The 22,870-nt window shown below is 35.6% G+C and overlaps 1 protein-coding gene and 1 pseudogene across 3 annotated transcripts in view; one reads left to right on the top strand and one right to left on the bottom strand.

The window, feature by feature from the left end:
• LOC107718892 (F-box-like/WD repeat-containing protein TBL1XR1) overlaps positions 1-11,189 on the top strand; it is a 28,521-nt gene extending 17,332 nt beyond the window's left edge. For 2 of the 3 annotated variants that reach the window (XM_016526147.1, XM_016526146.1), the window contains 15 exons: positions 2,780-2,877; positions 3,310-3,455; positions 4,307-4,526; positions 4,737-4,869; positions 5,718-5,792; positions 5,962-6,028; positions 6,112-6,175; positions 6,262-6,359; positions 7,262-7,322; positions 7,435-7,556; positions 7,643-7,717; positions 7,863-7,990; positions 8,886-9,051; positions 9,141-9,242; positions 9,333-11,189. In XM_016526147.1, the coding sequence (XP_016381633.1) occupies positions 2,820-2,877; positions 3,310-3,455; positions 4,307-4,526; positions 4,737-4,869; positions 5,718-5,792; positions 5,962-6,028; positions 6,112-6,175; positions 6,262-6,359; positions 7,262-7,322; positions 7,435-7,556; positions 7,643-7,717; positions 7,863-7,990; positions 8,886-9,051; positions 9,141-9,242; positions 9,333-9,359 (1,542 nt within the window). In that variant the 5' untranslated portion in view covers positions 2,780-2,819 and the 3' untranslated portion in view covers positions 9,360-11,189. Of the gene's footprint in view, positions 1-2,779; positions 2,878-3,309; positions 3,456-4,306; positions 4,527-4,736; positions 4,870-5,717; positions 5,793-5,886; positions 6,029-6,111; positions 6,176-6,261; positions 6,360-7,261; positions 7,323-7,434; positions 7,557-7,642; positions 7,718-7,862; positions 7,991-8,885; positions 9,052-9,140; positions 9,243-9,332 lie in introns of all 3 variants that reach the window. The other variant, XM_016526148.1, reaches the window with a different exon arrangement.
• Positions 11,190-12,480: 1,291 nt separating this feature from the next.
• LOC107718907 (uncharacterized) overlaps positions 12,481-22,870 on the bottom strand; it is a 43,983-nt pseudogene continuing 33,593 nt past the window's right edge.

The raw sequence follows: 22,870 nt of genomic DNA, 5'->3' as shown, positions 1-22,870 counted from the left end.
ATATATATATATATATATATTTTTTTTTTTCCAGAAATAAATTTTTTCTTTGTTACACCACATGACATTTGTACAGTCATTACACTTTTTTATTTATATTGTTATCAATGTTAACTATTATTATTATTAATTATATTTAAAATTAAAATGACTTTTTTTAAATTAAGATGTGTACAACATGTTTTTTACTTGGTTACACCACATGACATTTGTACAGTCATTAAATAGATTTTTTTTATTTATATTGTTATCAATGTTAACTATTATTATTATTAATTATATTTAAAATTAAAATGACTTTTTTTAAATTAAGATGTGTACAACATGTTTTTTACTTGGTTACACCACATGACATTTGTACAGTCATTAAATAGATTTTTTTTATTTATATTGTTATCAATGTTAACTATTATTATTATTAATTATATTTAAAATTAAAATGACTTTTTTTAAATTAAGATGTGTACAACATGTTTTTTACTTGGTTACACCACATGACATTTGTACAGTCATTAAATAGATTTTTTTTATTTATATTGTTGATAATAATAATAATAACAATAATAACAACAATAACAATATTTAGATTTAATAAAGAAGCTAATATTTTTTGCGATTTCTGGTTTATCAATTTATGATTTAATAATTCATGATATTTGTAAAAAAAAAAATATATATATAATAATTATTATCTTGAAAACAATTTTTAAAATAGTTTTCTTGAAAATAATAACAAAGATGCGTACAAAATATTTACTTGGTTATGCTACTTGATAATTTTATTTTAAGTAGTATAAAAGTTTTTATAACCAGAATCGTTAAATGTGAATAAACACATAAGTAGAACTCACAGAGTTTTTTTTTAAGTTACTCTTATTTGAACGTTTAATTGCTTTAAATCAGCAGGAAAATAACTTCTTCACCATTTCTGATTCATTCTGCATGGCCTTCTTTGAAATTATTGCTAAAAAGTGGCCTGTTATCAGTCCGTAACTTGATAGCCGGCCGTTACACCTTTCACCCAAACCAGTTAAATAGCATTTCCTCTCAGACTTCCCTTTCAGCCTGGAATAACACAGTACAAACTCCCTCACCCCGACTGCGTGCACTCCACTGTTACGCAACCCTTGCCGCCTTTGATTATACAATGAAGATTACGCTACACACTAAGCATCCGCCAGCGCACCAAAATGTCATCCAAGGCAGAGAACGAATCGTGATATTTGCATTCCTGAGGGCGATTTACGAGGTGCAGATGGCGATATATCTCACGGAGGTCCCTGTTTGCCGTGACCCGTTTCAATAAAAGCTCTTTCTGTGTCACGTCTACGAGGGAATTTCCCTACCCGTGGTTTCTTTACTTGAACTAATGTTGCCGACTGTAAATGCCTGGAGTTCCCTGTTCTGTTTTACAGGCTAGGTGGTCCTGAAGAGCACGGGTGATTTATTGGAAGGTAGCGGTCCTCCTCAGTATTGACTCAGCCGCTCGATAATATAGATGAGCACTCTGCACTGTTGCAGGGATTTAATTCGGCTGTGCTGTGAGATAAAACGCATCGATCCGGTGGCACCGTTTCTACCTGATTTGATTGGACGCCGCAGTATCTCTGTTATCTGATTGGCCTTGACACACTGCCTTTTGATTATGTTCCTATTTGCATACTTTTGCATATTTTATGAAGGGAACGCAAGACAGGCGACTCTAATGTTCGAGAAGTCCAGCCAGCTAATTGAGCATTCATTAGCAAGCTAAATGTTGCTCAAAAACAAGCTGTAGTCTGTTAAGAAGGGAGCAGGTAGGTGTTACATCACACGACGGCACCGTCTAGAAATAGAATGAAACCCCATCGCTCAAAAACCGTTCACGAGCAAGAACCCAAGGAGGAGACGAAAGCCATCCCTCTCACAAACCAACCACATCCCACATATGCCCAGTGACGGGGAAACACTTTCCACTTCACTTCTCTGTATAATGAGGATGTGATCTGGAATGGTGGACTTTTACCATTATTTTTTACCATTTTACCTAATTTCATGGGGTCATGAGGAAATGGGTCACTTTTCAAAATTAGCCCACTTGTGGTTATGCAGCATTTCAATGTGGAACTGAAAATATGTTTGTGCTCGCTGATGCTCTTTTCTGGAGGAAGTCCAAAGCTGAGCGGACGTCTTGAAATTGTGGCTTAATATAGAGCAAGCGTGAGATATTATTTGAATAAACCACCCTAAAATGTATGTGAATGTGTCATTTGTCTGCTTTAAATCGCTATTTAACTTTAGAGAGTGTCAAATCTAGGTCAGGTTTAATTGCAAGTAAAAGTTCCTGTGCTAAAAAAAATCTTTAGGTGTAAACTGACATTTTGGCAGCTCTGTAAAGCCAAAGTCACAATGAATCCAACTGTCAAACTCAAGTAAACAGAAGTGTTTTGTAGTAGCCTCGTGTAAACATTTTCAGTGGGAGATGCCTTTACTGCTCTGTAGTGTTGGTGCAACAGCGCCCCCACAATGTAATGGCCACTTTTGGTACTACAACTTGTTATTCAGCCATGCGGGGCTGTGAAGCCCTTGGTAACCTCTGGCAGCATAGTACACACTCAGGTTCCTGCTGACAAAGATAGCTTTTACCCCCTTATTGCACTGTAAAAGAGGCTTTTTATACACCCTCTGAGTGAAAGGCAGAGAGCCTGGCAATGTCCATATCTATTCTGTTGCCGTTTTTAGTGTACATTCTGTGAGCTGGCTTTCTGATATTGTTTTTGTCCTTTCTTTCTCATGCTAGTGTCCTGTGTGCTGACCTCATGGTGTAAGCAGATGTGAAGATGAGTATTAGCAGCGATGAGGTCAACTTCCTGGTGTATAGATACCTGCAGGAGTCGGGTAGGTGCTGCTTAATCGAAACAGCCCAAATCAACACTCCACAATTGTATCCAAAACGACTGTTACACAGCTTTTGTGTAACCAATCATGGTTAATAATGACTGGTTTTTGGTCCAAAAATGACCAAAATATCTCAACGTGTAATCAAAACTGTCTACATGTCTTGAAGAAATTACTATTTAGACTATTACTTTTACTCTCTATTGGAGATTAATCGCAGATATGTAAACGTATCTGTCAGTAATATTTCCTTCATTTGAGTTTTGGGATATAATCTGTTATCAGCGTTGATTACAGTAAAACACTGTGACTGTTCACAGGATGTTGTTTAAATGAACACACACACACACATGATACTCTCATAGCCGTGAGCTGGAGAGAAAGTTGATCCAGCAAGCGTCACACTTAAGTGTTTATCATTCCCTCTGGCAGGGTTTTCCCACTCGGCCTTCACATTCGGCATTGAGAGCCACATCAGTCAGTCTAACATCAACGGCGCCCTAGTGCCCCCTGCTGCCCTGATCTCCATCATCCAGAAGGGCCTGCAGTACGTGGAGGCTGAAGTCAGCATCAATGAGGTGAGAGCACAGCGTTATTTACAAAATCAATCAAGGCGCCTACATTTATCTGCATCAAGGATTTTTTTTTTAAATTAACAGTCGCATTTGCATATTTAATACTTACTATTAGATGAATTTTTACATGAATCTTAATTAGGTGAATCTCACAAAACATGATATATTTTAATGATGTTTATTGTATCGTGCATATTATTAAATGTATGTATGTATATATATATATATATAACTAAATATTACTATAAAAACTATATTCTCTTTATATATATATTTATTTGATAATATGTAATATACACTAAATGTAACTATATATATATATATATAACTGTCATTTTAATTTGAGTTAGTTTTGGTAATTTTTAGTTTTATATGTTTGTGCCACATATAAAAATAGAAATAGTAAAGCTACTAGTATAGTTGTTATAGTTATATTCCGTAACATGTTATAGTAATATTTAGAATAAGTTTTTATTTCTATATATTCGATTTTAATTTTAAAGTTAGTAATTTTGTTGTTCTTTGTCATTTTAATATTTAAAATTGTATTATTATTACTATTATTATATTAATATACAATAAATATTTTACATTTGAATTATTGTAATTGTTTTATGCTTAATTTAGTATTTGCTTTGTGATATTAATGACAAAAGTCCTGGTGGTTTAAAAAATAGGCTTCATATTCATAATGCAAAAATATAATTTCTTGTATTATTCTTTTGATTGTGAGGGGAAATGCATCCTGGATATGTTTTCATGAGATTGAGCCAGATAATGCTATTTGTTATGATGCAAAAATCCTGTTGACGTCAAATTGAGTGCACGACTGACATGTTGACTCCTGTCCACAGGACGGCACGCTGTTCGATGGGCGACCGATTGAGTCTTTGTCATTGATTGACGCGGTGATGCCAGATGTCGTACAGACCCGGCAGCAGGCGTACCGAGACAAACTCGCCCAGCAACAGGCCGCCACAGCGCCCTCGGCAACCAGCACCAACATGCAGGGTAACACCAAAAACGGAGAAAACACCGCAAACGGAGAGGAGAACGGTGCTCACGCCTTACCTAGTGAGTCACTTTACTCTGCTTATCATTGTTCATAACAATTTTTTCCCCATTACTTCCTGAAAATGTCACATAATGGTGTGAATGTTGTAGCTTTCAGTTATGTACTGCGGCTGTGAATCAAAGAACTGTTATGTTTTCTCTCAATGATGAATGTCATGTGACACCTGTGTGTTAGTCAGTGTAAGTCCTCACGACCATCTATCTTTACAGATAACCATGCAGACATGATGGACGTGGACGTGGATGTGGAGATCCCTCAGAATAAAGCCATGGTGCTGAGGGGTCACGAGTCGGAGGTCTTCATCTGCGCCTGGAACCCCGTCAGTGACCTGCTCGCCTCCGGGTCAGTTATACAGTCCGCTTGTCTTCTGACTCTTTTCGTCACTGAATCCATTCAGTCGTTCATCCACGCTGAGTACATGCTGCACTAATATTGACCTTTTAAAATGGATTGGCATCAGATGTGACAGATTCAGATTCAGTACTCTGGGTTAGTCATAGGCATCACTATCAAGCTACAGAAAGGACACTCCAGCAACTCTAGCATTCTAGTAACACGTTGTAATTTGTAGTTTTTAATTTTTATTATAAATACCGAAGAGTGTTATAAATATATTTTTAAAATCGCCATAAGCTTTGCGCCTTGTTACTTTTAATATTAAATAAAATATCAACTTTATATCTGCTCTTTAAAATGTAATGTAAGTTTGAATAAATCCATCATAAAAAGTTTTTGTCAGCCACCTTTAAATGTTTATATTTCAACAACAAATTGGAGTAGAAACAATTATATAATTGAAAGTTTATTATGTTATTATAAAAACTGCCTTATGTGCAGTTTAAATGTTTGTATACAAATCAGTTGTTAATTTTAACTTTTAAAAAAATTTTAATAGTTTACAGCATAGTTGAGAGATTTTTTTCCCCCTTTGATATATACCTTGATATATATTTAAATGAATCGAACCGAGATCACAGTTGAATCGAATCACATGCTTGTGAATCAAAATCGAATCGAATCTTGAAATTTGTGTCAATACCCAGCACTAGTGTGGAATAGATATTATAAACAGATGAAGAATAGAAGCTGAAGATTGTTCCAGTATCAATATTTGGGGGGGGGGATTTGGTGCATCTGTAGAAAATGGAAGTCAGTGAATGCATGTTATTTAATACTGTGACTCTCCGCAGCTCTGGAGACTCAACGGCACGCATCTGGAATCTGAGTGAGAACAGCAGTAGTAGCTCTACACAGCTCGTCCTCAGGCACTGCTATCATTTTTGGGGGGGTGGATGTGGTGCATCTGTAGAAAATGGAAGTCAGTGAATGCATGTTATTTAATACTGTGACTCTCCGCAGCTCTGGAGACTCAACGGCACGCATCTGGAATCTGAGTGAGAACAGCAGTAGTAGCTCTACACAGCTCGTCCTCAGGCACTGCATACGGGAAGGTGGCCAAGACGTGCCCAGCAACAAAGACGTCACATCGTTAGACTGGAACGTGAGTTTAGCTCCGACATGCTCCCTCTGGTCTAAAACTGGGTGTATTTTAAAAGACTAACATTTCCTCCTTGTGTTTATCAGAGTGAAGGCACACTATTAGCCACAGGCTCATATGACGGCTTTGCAAGAATATGGACTAAAGATGGTAAGCAAACAGGTTTTTTTGCCTTCTTTGCCAACATGCTTTTCTCTGTCATTCCTTTCAGCAGACTGACAAATGTTCATTCACAGGTAATCTGGCCAGTACCTTGGGTCAACATAAAGGTCCAATATTCGCATTAAAATGGAACAAAAAAGGAAACTTTATCCTAAGCGCTGGTGTTGATAAGGTAAGAAAAGCTACAGTGTAGTAAGAGAGTGTAGTTAGAAAGTAGTAAGAAAGCACCCAGTATATCACTGATATACTATTATATTTTTATTAAATATTTAGAATTAGATTTTATTATTATATATTGTTTTCACTTTCATTTTAAAGTTTTATTAATTTTGTTGTTTTTGTCATTTATTAGTTTTTTTCCCCCTTCTCTATTATTTTTATTTATTTTAGTTCGTTTAGTTTTAGTCATTTTAGTATTCAAGTTAAACTAAATGAAAATGAAAGTTTGCCCTTGCAACTAGCTGAAATAAATGTTTTATTATTATTATTATTATTATTATTATTATTAAAGTTAACATTTGTTTTTTATTTTATTTTCGAGTAACACATTTTTTTTATGGTTTAGTTAACAATAATAAGCCTGAAGTTTTCCAAACTGGGGTGGGAACTGCAGGGAGTTTATGAAAAGTGAAATCATAGAAATGTAAAAGTAAAATTAATTAATTTGAAAAAAGATATACATATATGTATTTGATAATATTTGATGAAATATTTTATTTGCTTACCTGGCAACATGTCAAGTGACAATTACCGACATCAGAGAACCATGAACATGAATGTGTTGTTAAAGGATTGAAATATTAACTTTAAAATATTAAATCACATGTGGTTTTTATGTACTTCAATAAAAAAAATTAGGTTAGGGGTTCAACTGTGGGAGAAAAAAAATAGTAAATTGCTGATCTACAACACATTGCGAAGGCGTACACACCCACATATTCTTCAGAAAATGTAATTATCTAGTTAATAATCTTTTATTTATGTGTTGCTAGTGGCACATATATTACCCACGTCAGCTTATACGTAACAATTTACCCTGTAACAGTTGATTTAATATTTCCTTCTTTTCTTCAGACAACAATCATTTGGGATGCTCACACAGGGGAAGCCAAACAGCAGTTCCCGTTTCATTCAGGTTCACATAAATTCCACTTAATACTTAATTGTTCACAATATCTGAATAATATTATCCATTATTTTGAGGGAAAAAGCTCTTATGCTGTAGCCTTTTCTCCCTCTCACTTCAGCACCCGCTCTAGACGTGGACTGGCAGAGTAACAACACGTTTGCTTCCTGTAGCACAGACATGTGCATCCACGTGTGCAAACTAGGCCAGGACCGACCCATTAAGACATTCCAAGGACACACAGTAAGACCTGTCTGCTCGTCCTCCCGTTTCCTACAGCTCCAACCTGCCAAAAAGATCAGTATCAAACTCTTTCTCTCTGTATCCAGAATGAAGTTAACGCAATCAAATGGGATCCAACTGGTAACCTGCTGGCGTCGTGTTCTGATGATATGACTCTTAAGGTACGACCCCTTACGACGCTGGCTACACTATTTATCAATTCAGTCATATTTTCGTACCAAGTCTGTGGTGCACATTTCAGCAGGTGTTTGGATAATGCAAATGCTGTTCTGGTGGTCTAAATAATTGCTTCTTCCAATGTCCTAGATCTGGAGTATGAAACAGGACACTTGTGTTCATGATTTGCAAGCTCATAGCAAGGAAATCTATACTATCAAATGGAGTCCCACAGGTCCAGGAACCAACAACCCCAATGCCAATCTACTGCTGGCCAGGTAGAGTCACCATCCTTTAATACACTCTCACCAGCTGCTGATGGATTAAGGCTGTTTTCACAAATATTTCACTTATAGTATACTTATAGTACACATTAAAATTGAAACCAAATCCAGTTCAGTGAACCAGCTCTACGTGACCTCAGTAATTCCGATGTTCACGATGTAAACAGACTTAAAAGGGGATTCTATCGAACCACAAAATAACCAAAAACAAACTATACTCAGTCTGTACTCCTTTTGGCTACATTATATATAATCTACTCATTTTGAAAGGCTTACTCTTGAGGTTTCAAATTAATGAAAGTTGGAGGAAAGCTATTAATGCATGTTAAATGTAAAAAAGGGGAGATGAGTGATATATTGCTGCCATATAATATCCATTTTTATTTAGATGATTTATTTAGTTTTGTTTTATACTTTGTATGGTATAGAAATGTTATATTACCATTGATCAGTTATCTTTGAAAGCTTGTTTCTGCAATGAAAAAATAAAACAAAATAAATACAAATTGTGATTGTAACAATACAATTATTTAATTATTTTGACTTTTTTTTTCAATTGTTTGTCATTTGACTTTTTCATAGAATTGTGAGTTTATGTCTTGCAGTTACAAGTAATTGTGAGTTTGCATCTTTGTAAGATTGGTCGCAATTACATTTTTTATTTTATTTTTTATCCCGTGGCATATACAAGCTACCATAGTTATCAGCCATAAAATGTTTTAAATAATAATTTTAAGAAGGTATTAAAATAATAGCTCATCGGTATTGGCCAGATTTTTTTTATTTTGTATTTTTTTTTGTGTTGCATCCCTAATAAAAATGTGTGCGGTTTAATAAAACTATAACCTAAACACAAATTGATCGTTATCTTTTCCTCTGACACCTCTAGTGCTTCCTTTGACTCCACTGTTCGGCTTTGGGATGTAGATCGAGGCATCTGCATTCACACACTAACCAAACACCAGGAGCCCGTGTACAGCGTGGCCTTCAGCCCTGACGGACGCCATCTAGCCAGCGGCTCTTTTGACAAATGTGTCCACATCTGGAACACACAGGTAAGACTGGAGGTCCTCCGATTCATCCCATCCAGAGAATGCCAAAATGCAGCCCGAGCTGAACTCTTTTGTCACTGTCATTTCCACAGACTGGTGCTTTAGTCCATAGCTACAGGGGGACAGGGGGCATTTTTGAAGTTTGCTGGAATGCAGCAGGGGACAAAGTAGGAGCAAGTGCGTCGGATGGCTCTGTAAGTACAAGTTTAGTACTCTGCACCTCAAATAAAGGTAATGGATATATGGTGATGCCTATATTAAATATTTTTGTGCTTTCATTGTAGGTTTGTGTATTAGATCTGCGGAAATAGCGCTGCTTGCTGGAAGCCATGGACCGACTATGAATGTGTACATAGCCAAAATGACTGTCCCTGACCCTCAAACTGCTACAGTCCCTAGTGAACCATGGCCAGCCACTACAGACAAACAAACACAAGCACCCTGACGCCACAGGCTGAGCGGAGAGGATGTGATTCCAACCAGAGACATTCAAATGACTTTTGTAAGGTGGGGGAAAAAAAAACAATATAACAGAGGAAGAAGACAGACAAGAGGATTGGTATATGTACCAAATTTGGAAGATATTTTACTATTTGTTCTTCAAAATCTCATCAAAATAAACGAACGAAAGGATTTTAATCTTTGTTGGTAGTTTCCGTTTCAGTGTGCAGACATATCGTTTTCTTTGACCCTCCCCCTCCCTCTTTCTTTTGCACATTTGATTTGACGTCACAGCTGCATGATTCCAGGACTCATGTTTTCCTCCATTTGACACAAGTACAGATTTTTAGTCTTTTTGGTACTGGATGTTTTGTGATTTCAACAGTGTGGGGACATGAGAAAAAAAAATGCAATCTTTTTCTTGTTCTTCGGTTTTAGTTTTTATGCTATGGTGTAACTGTAATCTCCCCTTCCCCCCTTGTACCCTGTTTCTCCCCTAAATGAGAGGTACATTAACCACAAAAAAAAAAAAAAGGCACGCACATCTACAGGAAATGCATTTGTTTGCTCATACTACTGTATTTAGTTGGTAGATGTTCCCCTTAAAATCAACACATACAATTCTGTTCCTCAGTTCGAGATGTGGCGTTTGAGCTACTGAGGACCGTTTGACATACATGTAGATTGAAAACAGAAAGACTTGCTTTAGGTTTGCAATATTTTGAGTGAAACCCATCAGCTTATTTTTCATACTTTTGTACTTAGTTTTAATAATTGGATTATTTATGCAATTCATTTTGTCTTTCAGTTCCAGCCGTTAAAAAATCTATTACACAGTACGTTAAAAATAAAATTGCGGCATGTTTTTGTTGGAGAACCCAAAGCCTAAAGCAAGTCTGTTGCACAGAACATTGAACAAATATCTGAAAGACATCATTTTGATGCTTTTGAAAATAAAATGTCATTTTTGGGATTCTCTGCACTGTCATGTAATGAGATGCTGATGTTCATTTACAGTAATCGGCTGCATGAGGAGAGTCTATAATAATGTGCTTTGGTTTTTCTCAGTGTTTAGACAGTGAAGCTTTTCAATGCCTCGACCATCAAGGGGGAAAAAAAGTCAGACCCCAAGAATACAAAGTTCTCTGTTCCGTGATAGAGGCTCTGAATCTCTGTTTTAGTCCCTCACAAAGATATTTTTAAACAAGGGTGTTGTATTTTGAGGTGTGTAAAACCCATCTGAACACTATTTATTACAGCCTACGACAACAGAAGGGTGTTTGAGTCTCCCCTTTGCTCTTCTCTGTAATCGCCCCAGCGTCTGCCTGCCCACAGCAACCTTCAGTTCTTCAGCGTCATTTCTAATTATTCTTACTGCATCGGTGGCTCCTGGACTTTTTGTATTCTTTTAAAACTTTTGTAATTCATATTTCTTTGTAGCTATAAAAAAAGACTAAAGAAATAAGCAAAAAAGAGAGAGAGAAAAAGAAAAGAAAACCCCAACAAACTACTGGAGGTCGGTTTGAGGGTGTACAGCTTAGACCTCAGTTTTGCTCACTCTGAGTTCTCAGATGTCCCCACACCTGATCTTTGTTTCCCCAGTCAAATGTTTTTGGTTGCAAAAATTCCCCCTGCATTGCATTGATCTGTTGTCATTTGAATCAGATCTGGAGTCCAAAATAAAGTATATTTTGATATTACGGCTGTGTTTTTATTCTCCTAATTTAACTATTTGATAGGAAGTGATGGTGCAAATTAACCTTCAAAGTTACTAAACAGGTACAGTTACTTCTAATTGAATCAGAATACTTAGACTAAAGGATATTTCACCTCCACCCAACCCCCCAAAACAAACTTTTCTTCTAAGCTTGAGTTTGGTAAGACTTTTTAAAATGTTTTTGAAAGAAGTCCCATGTTCATCAAGGCTGCAAAAAAAAATATTTATATATATATATATACACACACACAAATATATTTATATATACATATATTTTATTATTATCAATGTTGAAAAGAGTTGCTGCTTAATATTTATGTGAAAAGCATACATTTTTTTCAGGATTCTTTGATGAATAGAAAGTTCAAAATAACAGCATTTATTTTAAATAAAATCTTAATCTTAAATAAAACATTTTAAATGTCTTTACTGTCACTTTTAAATCATCAATTTAATGCATCCTTGCTGAATAAAATTATTTCTTTCAAAAAAAAAAAGCTTTTGAGCAGCATACAGAATTCCTATTTTGGTTGAACTTTTTCAATAATAAGCTATAGTTTAATGGAAGTAATCTTGCCAAGAAAGCACCTTTAATCTTTTATTACATTATATCAATGCAGTTTTAAAAACAGAGCAGAAAAGTGAATAAATAAACTATCTATACTATCTATAAACTATCTATAACTATCACTATCGTGATCTATACACACATAAGCATCTCACACCTCTTGAATCAAATCACTATATTTTATTCTGTTGTCTTGTGGTTTATTCCTTGTCAAAGCACTCCAGCCTGCTCATTAAATCACAAATTATATCCTGGACAGCAATAATAGCCCATGATTACCTTAAATAACTTTGTTGCAGCTTTTCTAGAAACGTTGCTATGGTTTGATGGCACGACTGCATATTTAATCACTGGGCATTGTTGAGGAAATCAAAATATGTTTTCCTAGCTCACTGAGAGCACATGCAATTTACTGGATGAAAATGAAGTGGGGGGATATAAAAATAAGCGTGAACGAGGGGCCTTTTTGCCCAAAGAACATCTATAAATCTTTTGTGTCACATGCTTTATACTGGGGCAGTATTGCGGGTGAAGGACCGCCTCAGGCTGGTTCTGTGATCAGTGTGTGTATCCTCCGGAGTAGTGGACACATTATCTGTGCTGTGTGTGTTCGGTTTGGGTCACTGGCACAGTGTGAGGTAATAACGGTCCGTTCCTGAGGGATCTCAGCAGCATAGGTTGCCCCATCTGATATCTCTCAGCTCTCTCATCCAAGAGAAGAATTGGTGTAGAGGACGAGCGACATGTTCTCAGTGATCTCTAGGATGCTCTGGAAGACGTCATAAGCCACGGCGAACAGGAAGTAGATGGGCAGCAGCCAGTGGAGCTTGAAGAGTCTCTTGCTCTCCGCCAGAGGTACCGTCAGATGCCTTGAAACAGGAGAATGCATGGGCATATAGATGAACAAAATTTCACATGATGGCAGTTTCAATGTCACATGATTCTTCACAAATCATTCAAGAAACAATCAAGATTTTTATCAATGTTAAAAACAACCGTGCTGTTTAGTATTTTTGTGAAAAGTGTTATATACTGGATAGCAATAATAGCTCACTTGAAGCGCTCAGATCTGGAGGTTCTCATCATGAGGAAGATGAGCAAGCCCACCTCCGTGTTTAAGGAGAAGACCACTTTGTCAAGCATCACAAGAAATCCCTATGCAACAGAAAATAGGATGGAAAACGTTACTTTTTCAGGGGTCTTATTTATTAGTGTTGTTATTGTTAACTAGAATGTATTACTAAAACTATTAAAAATCGTTTTTGGTTATTGAATTCAGTCTTGGTATCATTGATATACTAATATAGTTTTTGTAAATATTTTGAATTACTTAAAAAAAAAGTTTTTGCTTTATTTTAGAATAGTTTATAATCATTTTTATTATTATTATTTACATTTGTCTATATAGTTTATCTATGTAGTAGTATGTTATAAATACATTTTAGTTTATTTAGTTTTAGTTATTTTAGTACTTCAAGTTAAAATAAAGGAAAATTAGAAATGTTGTCTTTGCTGAAGCTGAAGTAAAATAATTTTTTTAATAGTTTATTTTTTATTTATTTCACTTTATTTTAGTTTTAGTCATTTCTGTGTTTGTCATTTTTAAAAAAAAATTTTTTTAGTTTCTATGGTTTGTCTATATACTATTACAATTAATTTTAGCTTTACTTATTTTAGTACTTCAAGTTAAAATATGAAGGAAAATAAGAAATATTGTCTTAGCAACTAGGTTTTGTTTTGTTTAGTTTTTTTGTTTTTAGTTTAAGTTAACTATAATAATAACCCTAATGAAAATGAAAGTGATGTGTAGTCAAGTATGGTGTCCCATGTTGGAATTTGTGCTCTGCATTTAACCCATCCAAGTGCACACACACACACAGTAGTGAGTAGTACACACACACACAGAAAAAATGTGAAACTTTGACTAGGCAAGTAACTGAAATAAGTGTAAGCTTAAATATTAAAATAACGGGGGGAAAAAACTAAAGGTAAATAGAAATATTTAAACATTAATTTTTTAAAAAATTCAAATATACAAATAAAGGCTAATTCAAAATATTAATACATACATACATATTGTAATAGTATATAAATAATACTAAAATACACTGATAACTGAAGTGTTGCATTTTAAGTCTGATCTATATTTTAATATATTTTTGTTAAATGCATATTTTCGCTTTTCACACAATAATAATTGACAGACCACCTGCTGAAGATCACTGTCTTTTATCAATGCAAAACCTTCCAGCACTGGCTGAACTTGGGGAATCAATGCACTCTGCTTCCTCTGTAATCACTAGTGGCTGCTTGCTACATCTTTGTTACATTTATTCTGTGCACATCCTTCCTCTAATGAGATGTAGTTCTATAAAAGATGAAATATGTGAACCTAATACACATTCATCACACATTATTAGCATCAACTCCAAACATCAGCTGAGTACTGATTTTCGGATCACAAGCTGAAACGACAAAAATGAGGCCGAAAGCCAAAAAGGACATGAAACTGCTGAAGAACCTGGAAGAGGGGAAAGCGGAGAGGTTGTTGAGTCTGGGAGTTATTGCGATTTATCAAAGCCATTGTTTTTAATGCACCAAAAGCCTTTTTTATTAGCAGAGTAAAGGAATATGCTGGCTGTGTGAGCGGTGACGGGCTGTAAGAAATGGTCTGTGAAATGATCTGCCAGGGCTGAATCCAGAGTTTACCGTCTGCAATGCTGTAAGCTCTGGGCTGATGTCCTCCACTGTGAGCTATGAGGCAATAGCCTTGAGCTGATTCTCACCATCCATTCCACATTCTCTGTCCAGTGTGTGCCACCGAGGCCATCGACTGAAACCAAAGGCCACGTTAGATCATCAAATTAGCACTGCAGGTATGTCATGTAAGGAGACAATCATGAAATATTTCATAAGCTAGGTTTCCCTCCAGAGGATGACATTAGGCCACAGATAAAATAAAAAATAGAACACACACACGTTTGTTTAGCTAAATGGGGACATTGCATAGACTTCTGTTGTTTTTAAAAGTTATAGATCTTATAAGCTAATCCTAACCCACACCCTACCCTCACAGAAAACTTAAAAAAAAAAAAAAAACATTTTTAAACAAATTTGTCCCCAAAATATTGTTTAAAATTAATTTTAGCTTTACTTATTTTAGTACTTCAAGTTAGGCACTCGCACTCGCACACACACACACACACACACACACACACACTTTGGTAATTGAAATCAGTGTTATTTTAGCATCATTGATATACTATTATAGTGTCTGTTAATCTTTTAATTACATTTTTTGTTTTAATATTTGTATTTTCACTTTAATTTTCCATTTAAGTTTTCATTTTCCTTTTCCTTTTTTATTTGCCTAGTTTTTCTAGGTTTTAAATTCATTTTAGTTTATTCAGTTTGAGTTATTTTAGTTCTTTAAGTACTACACACGTGCACTATTGCACTTACATACACTTTTTGTCAAAATGACAGAATTGTTTGTAACAAAGTAACATTTTTAACTATTTCAAATAACTTTATATTCATCTAAGAATCCTGAAGAAAATGTATCACCATTTCCACAAAAATATTAAGCAGCACAAGCTTTAGTTTCTGCTTCGTCATCACAGGAATAAATGACATTTGAATGACATTTGAAACAAAATAGAAAACAATCATTGTACCTTGAAATAATATTTCAGTCTAACTGAAACAATATTACTGGGGTTTTTTGGGTCAAAAAAAAAAACAATACAACAAATACAAAAAATGTATATACACTATTGTGCAAAAGTCTTAGGCCTTGTAGGAAATATCAGTTTACATTTCCAAGCATTTCTTTTGCCATTAATTGTAATAAACCAGTAAGATTTTTGTATGTCTGACAACAGCCAGTGCTCCACACAGAGATCTGATCTCTGATTTCCATCATCCAGTCCGTCATGAATTATATGAAGAAACAGAACAAACTGAGACAGACTAAATCCAGAAGTGCTGTAAACTTGGAGCAATGTCTCCAAGACACTTGAAGGAACTTACATACCAATCTGAAAAACTATACGCAAGTGTACCAAGGACTGTTTTAAATGCAACGTGTGGTCGCACCAAATGTTGATTTGATTTAGTTAATTGAAGTTAATAAATCAAATCTATTTATCCTCAATTTACAGCATTTTTACACAAGTGCCTACAACTTTCCACAGTATTGTAGCTTTGCAGGAAGGTTTCTTCAAGGACCTTGGAGACATTGCCACAGCTCTTCTGGATTTAGTCTGTCTCTGTGTTTTTCTGTTTCTTCATATATTTCCAGACAGACTGGATGATGGTGAGATCAGATCTCTGTGTGGAGCACTAGCTGTTGTCAGACTCCTTCTGCATACAAAAATCCCACTGGATTATTACAATTAATGACAAAAGGGTGTTTTATATCTGAAGACAATATTCCAGGTGATAATTAGCCCATGGCTACGTTTCTCTCTCTGACCTTAATCTGATTATTCAAGTTAAGGACAATTAGTCTTTTCAATTAACGTGCTCTGCAGCATCACAATTACTTCAAACAATCTCTTCCTTCACAATACTGTTTCACACTAGCAAATAGCACACTAGATGTCACCACCAGATGTGAGATCACACTCACTCAACATTAACAGATGGAATATGTCACATGCAACTCACTGTAATGTGTTACAGAGGCTATTTGAATTCATACCGTGGTGAGCCATGGGTTGGACATAATTCACAATGATACCCTCTGCTGAGAGCTTTGCTGGACTGGGCCCAGAAACAGGCTTCAGCCTCTCTGATAGATGCAGCAGGCAGTGTAACAGAGCCAAGAGCAGTCAGAGTCAGGACTGGACACACACATAACCTCCAGTGGAGGCCTGACGACTGGGAGTCAGTAAGCAGACCAGCGGGAATACTCGTGTAAATCTGGGTTTGCTACTGCACGGCAACCGATCAACTGTTTTACAGATTATTTAGTTTTATAAATTTTTTATATTTGTAAACATCTTAAGAGGAGATATTTCAATATAATTGTTGAACATAAAATAAAAAATATGTATAAAACTAATTATTAAAAATAATAATATAATAATTAAAAATGAATTTACACAGTACGAGTGTACACATTTTTCAAATATTTATATTTATATTACATATTTATGAACAAATATAAATTATAATTGTATAAATATACCATTTGTAAATATATATATATATCCATATACATATATAATTTTTAAATGATTAAATAAATAAATAGTGTACATACAAATTTTTCAAAACATATATGCCTTGGAACAAATGCGTAGTAGTTGTGTGTATATATATATATATATATATATATAATATTTTACAATGTAATTAATTTACATAGGCATCACCTATGTTTAATTTACATAGGCATGACCAACAGAGTGGACCTTTAAATGTTCAGATTTTTCTTTTTTCCTCTATACATGTATGATGAAGCACTTAGAGCAGGGGTGCCCAAACTCGGTCCTGGAGGGCCGGTGTCCTGCAGAATTTAGATCCAAACCCAATTAGACACACCTGAACCAGCTAATCAAGCTCTTACTAGGCATACTAGAAACCTCCAGGCAGGTGTGTTGAGGCAGGTTGGAGCTAAACTCTGCAGGACATCGGCCCTCCAGGACCGAGTTTGGGCATCTCTGACTTAGAGCATACTAAAATAAGAAACTCACTGGTGTGCTGTGCCCATCATGAGGAAGCTCACGATTATACTGATGGTGATGAAGATCTGGATCAGCTCTGCCACCCATGAGAACCGGCTGTACTTCTGTCTTATGATCTGTGGAACAACAGATTTCAGTTACCAACAAGCAGATTTCAGCTTTGAAATAATGCACAGAGTAAAGAATTAGAGTATGTTGAAGCTGTTATACCACCAAGTCACAACTAGATGTCACCATTTGTCTTTTTCAGCACAACTGAACTGGTAAGTTGACTTCAAGAGACTGCACTGAGAGTCTAGCAGTTCATCTGCACCATGAGGTTTGTATGTTTGATTAAAAGACTCACAGAACACTCAGAAATCCTAAAAAAGCAACGTGATCCACAATCCCACAAAAAACAAAACAAAACAAAGCCAAGGTGAGATATAGCTGATCAAGAGCAAAGCTATTGACATTTAAAGACCCCCTTCTTCTTCTCACCTTTCCAGAAGAATCAGTTCAAGGAGCTGCTTGTGTGCTGGAGGTCACGTTTACCGTAGAGGTGAAGTTTTAAAGGTCAGCACTGCCTTAAACAGATCATTATGCCATATTTTTGGGCTATCAGAAAAAAAATCCCTAGTTTTAGCCAGAAAAAAGATGAACCTTGTGCACAAAATGGCTTTGAGCCTTTTTCCCCATCAATAAAACAGGATTTAACTCATAACGGGCTGTGTGTGGGCTGGGAAATTTGGGTCTTTCCAAGTATAGTCTTTCTGTCTTCTGTTCTCATTCGTGTGCGAGTGCCTGGATCTCTTTGTGGTTGGCGGTTCTGACTCATATCTGACATTTCAATCTTTCAGCCCCGTCTCTGGAATCTCAGCCCTGCACACCATCCCCGAGCTCTTTTCATGCGCTTCTCTCCATCGCCTCTGCAGGCTGAGAAATATTTTGGTATTTTTGCTCTGATGTGCCAAATCCAGTTAATTTAGTAACATAAATATATATTAGTGTAGGCTATATATTTAGAGTTTTATAATTCATTATCTTCTTGTTGATCCATCACATTTACAACTGCGTGTTTTCTGCGTAAAAATAAGGGTGGTTTTTGGCTTTGGTCTAAAGAGCAGAAGGGCTTATTGAAAAATGCAAATTCATTCTCTGCCAGCAGGTGGCGCTTTTCGCCAGGAATAGCCGTTTCCCCGGTAACCTCAGTAAACAAAGCAGAGGGGCACCTGACTTTGAAACATGCAGTGCTCATATTTAATCAATTAAATAGCCTTTTGAAGTGTAAGCTATATTTTTTCACTGGAGCACCACCTGAGTCTTCTCCTCCCATTTCTACCAGTGATCATTGTTTCCTTTCCACGGTACTAACTGCGCACATATCAATAGCATCACTGGGCTGTAGGTTGCCAAGTTAAGGGGACAAATGGGTTGCAATTTGTATGCGTCGATCGTGTGAGAAAGATGCGTTTCATACAAGATCTGGCAACTGGACAACCTTGGAATTTGTTGTCGTGATTATAATGAGGTTTGGTCCTTACAAATTACGGGAGTTTTACCGGAAGCGAATGTAGCAAACATAAAATACGCCCAGTGGGATTTTTCTTTTTAAATAGAAAGATTAAAAGTACGGGAAAATATTTAAACGGGATGATAGCGGGATATAATGGTAAAATACGGGAGAATCCCCGGAAAAACGGCAGGGTTGACAGGTATGAGTAGAGTCGAGCAAAAAAAAAACGAATAAAAAAATGTAAGTTGATAATTTAAGCCTGTTATTCAATATATGTATGTTTTATTCAATAGATAGATAGATAGATAGATAGATTTTTGTTCAAGTTCACATTACTGATTTTTTTTTTTTTAATTTAAATCACTGGTCAGGATCCACTTTAACACCATAAATCTGCACTATTCCGAGAGTCCATTCCATTAGAAGAGCTCTGCTGCCCTGGGTCAACTGCTCTTGAAAAGTTTTGAGGGGCTGGTCAGTCTAAAAAAAAGAGCAAATAGAGTGGTATAGGGAGCCAAAAGTCCGCAGAGAGGAGACTCAACGCCTCACTGCCCCTAAATTAGATCACAAATTCTGGCTCATGGCACAGTCTCACCACCGGCCCCTCAGGCAAAAGACTGCACATTATTGTTTAATACTTTGCCTCTGTTCTGCTGCCACCGAATACTCTCACACACAGGAATTACAGCACATTCACAGCAGAATTAAAGGGCCAGACTGGGGGGAAAATCTGAAGGTAAGACTTATAACAGCAGACGTTGATCGACATTAGTTTAAAGCAATATTACAGCCAAAATATTTCACACACCCTCACGTTGTTTCAAACCTGTATGGTTTTCTTTCTTTAGTGGAACACAAAAGCATGAATTTAGTATCTGGTTTGAATATGCATACATTGAGATTGAGAGCAAATAACAAAATATCAGTTTGTTTGTTAAAGCAATCGGCATGAAAAGACTTGGAAAATAGAACAGGAACTGTATGGACCACTTCACAGATCAAAGATTTTTTTTTTTTTTAAAGTAATTAATACTTTCTATACAGCAAGAATGCAATAAATAGATCAAAAGTGATGGTAAAATATTTATAATGTTTCCAAAGATTTCTGTTTCATGTAAGTGCTGTTCCTTTTAACTTTCCATTCATTAAAGAATCCTGAAAAAATGTATCATGGTTTCCACAAAAAATATTACACAACTGCACAACATTAATAATAATAATAATAATAATAATAATAATAATAAATGTTTTCAGAGAAGCAAATCAGCATATTAGAAAGATTTCTGAAGGATCATGTGACACTGAAGACTGGAGTAATGATGCTGAAAATTCAGCTTTGCCATCAAAAGAATAAATTAAAAAATATATATATATATATATATATATATATATATATAACAAATATTAATATTATTAAAATGGTTATTTTAAATGGTAATAAAAGTTTGCAATATTACCGTTTTTACTGTATTTTTGAGCATGAGGCTTTAAATGTTAAACATATTTAAGTAAAATATTACTAACCTCAATAAGAGCTGTGGGTGAGTTAATTACTGAATTGCCATTTTTAGACAAACAATTCACACAAAAAATCTAAAGACAAAAACGTGACTGCTGTTCCCAGCTTTTGTGATTTAGACAAGCATTTGGTAATGGAACCAGTGATGGATGTTCTGTTGGCCGTTATCTTTGAATCCACGTGAGTGTCGTATTCTAGTGTGCCGAAAACGAATGGAAATAAAATATGATATACATGTTTCCATGCAAATTGGAATTCTAAAGTTCCTCCTCATCTCGCCCCTAAGAGGAGAGACTTTATTTATATCCTTGATGCGGTGCATATGAAATTGTCAGCTTGATACACTCAGTCTCAGGCAACCCATGAATTGTGGTTGTCTACGTATAAATAGAAACAAGCAGATACGCTACAAGACCGCTGCCACTGTGCTCTTCAGAGCATGATCACAACTTTTCTGAAATTCTCTGTAAACTTTGCTGAAGTTTACAAACCACAGGCTTGTCTTTCATCGTGACTAAACTGTCGGGCTTCAGAACCAGTTTGTGCTGATATACTGTATGTATTACATCTATTTTTAATTTGTGTGTTCTTTCATAATAACCTTTATGATTCAATATAACCATAATTCAAAAGTCTGGAACTCAAACCCGCCAATAAACACTCTACTATAAACTTGTTAATTCCCCTCGACAGTTAATGCTCCTGGTAGTTTACAGATGTTTTTAAAGGAACAGTTCACCTACAAAATTATGTAATCACTCTCAAGTGATCCACAAAAAAGGTACAAAAGGCTTCAAAAAACCAAAAAGGACCCATAAATGCATCATAAAAATGGTCCATACTCCTAAGCAGTCTATATACTGTATGTCCTATATTCAAAGTCTTCTGAAGACAAGTGATTTTTACGTTAATCATTTATACTTTCTTCAAGAGTTAATTGAACTTGATAACTGAATCAGTTTGATTAATGAATGATTGAATAAATCATTCAGACTGGTTTTGTGAACTGGATCAATTCACTCATTAAAAAGATTCGAATCAAAAGAATGATACATTCAGAAATCAGATTTTGCTGCTTCTTTCAAGATCTCGAATATGAACAGGCAGATTTATGAGTGGGCAGATTTTTAGTAACATTTATGACTCTTTATCACACACAACTATCAAAAAGCTTCAGAAGACCGGGAATATAGTGATTTTTGGACAACTATCACTATGCTTTTATGTTCTTGTGAAGCGTGAATGCTTCAGTTTTTCTTTCATTTCAATTGCATATAAAAATGACTAGAAAATTATTAAAATATTTTCCCTTTTGTATTCCATGAAAGAAAGTAAGTCACAGGTTTGGAATGACTTGAGGAAATAATGACCTTTTGCATTACATGACCTTTTTATGAATGCAAGGAACATTTCTTTTTTAGGGGTCTGTAAAATTTCAAGAGCCTCGTAGGGATGCAGAAGAATACAGCAAAAGCTCTGTAACAAGCGTGCATAATAGTGAAGATTAAGTTTAAAATGTATCAGCAATGATACAACACATTTTCACTGTTCCAGCACAAATTTTAGAATTACAGAGAACTGTAGCGTTTCTGAACTCTCCGTGACTCAAAGGAAATGTTGCGCTTTGGTGGAGGAAAATTTCCCCAGCAGCCGCAGAAATCAACACAATTTCCTTAACAAGCATGAGATGACCTTTAAATTAAAAGAAGCATGTCCTGTTGACAGAAACCTTTATCATTAATCACTCTGTTTGAAATATCCATTAAACAGTCATCATTTATATGCCATCCATTCTTATCACTTTTGTTTAAACACATTCAAATGACATTTAAAGGTTTTAGTTCAGAGCCAAACTCAAGGTCAGCACAAAGCTTTGAACAGATAGCGGAGTTTTGATTGATGGGAGTTGTGAGGTCAGAGCCAGCTCATCATTATGCTAATCATCTCTAAGACAAAAGATCCTCACCATTGATCCTCTGTTCAAACACAGCGGTGGACACTGATTGGACAAATTTACACTGTAAACATGAACGATCAGCTGAGAGAGGTGCAGGTATCTCAGCTACAGTACTTCCAGTAGAAAATGGAAGTGTTAGGCTATTATGAATAGATAGACTGATTGATAGACAGACAGATTGATAGACAGACAGACAGACAGACGGATAGACAGATAGATGGATAGATAGATAGATAAAACAACTGAACGATAGGTGGATAGAATAACAGAATAATAGAACGATAGACAGAACGATAGAACATAAGAACGTTAGAACGTTAGATAGATAGAACGATAGAACGATAGATAGATAGATAGATAGATAGACAGACAGACAGACAGACAGACAGATAGATAGATAGACATAGATAGATAGATAGACAGACAGACAGA

The sequence above is a fragment of the Sinocyclocheilus rhinocerous genome, unplaced genomic scaffold (genome assembly GCF_001515625.1).
Source record: "Sinocyclocheilus rhinocerous isolate Xijiao unplaced genomic scaffold, SAMN03320098_v1.1 scaffold1595, whole genome shotgun sequence".
NCBI lineage: Eukaryota > Metazoa > Chordata > Actinopteri > Cypriniformes > Cyprinidae > Sinocyclocheilus > Sinocyclocheilus rhinocerous.
This window is presented reverse-complemented; position numbering and strand designations above follow the sequence as displayed.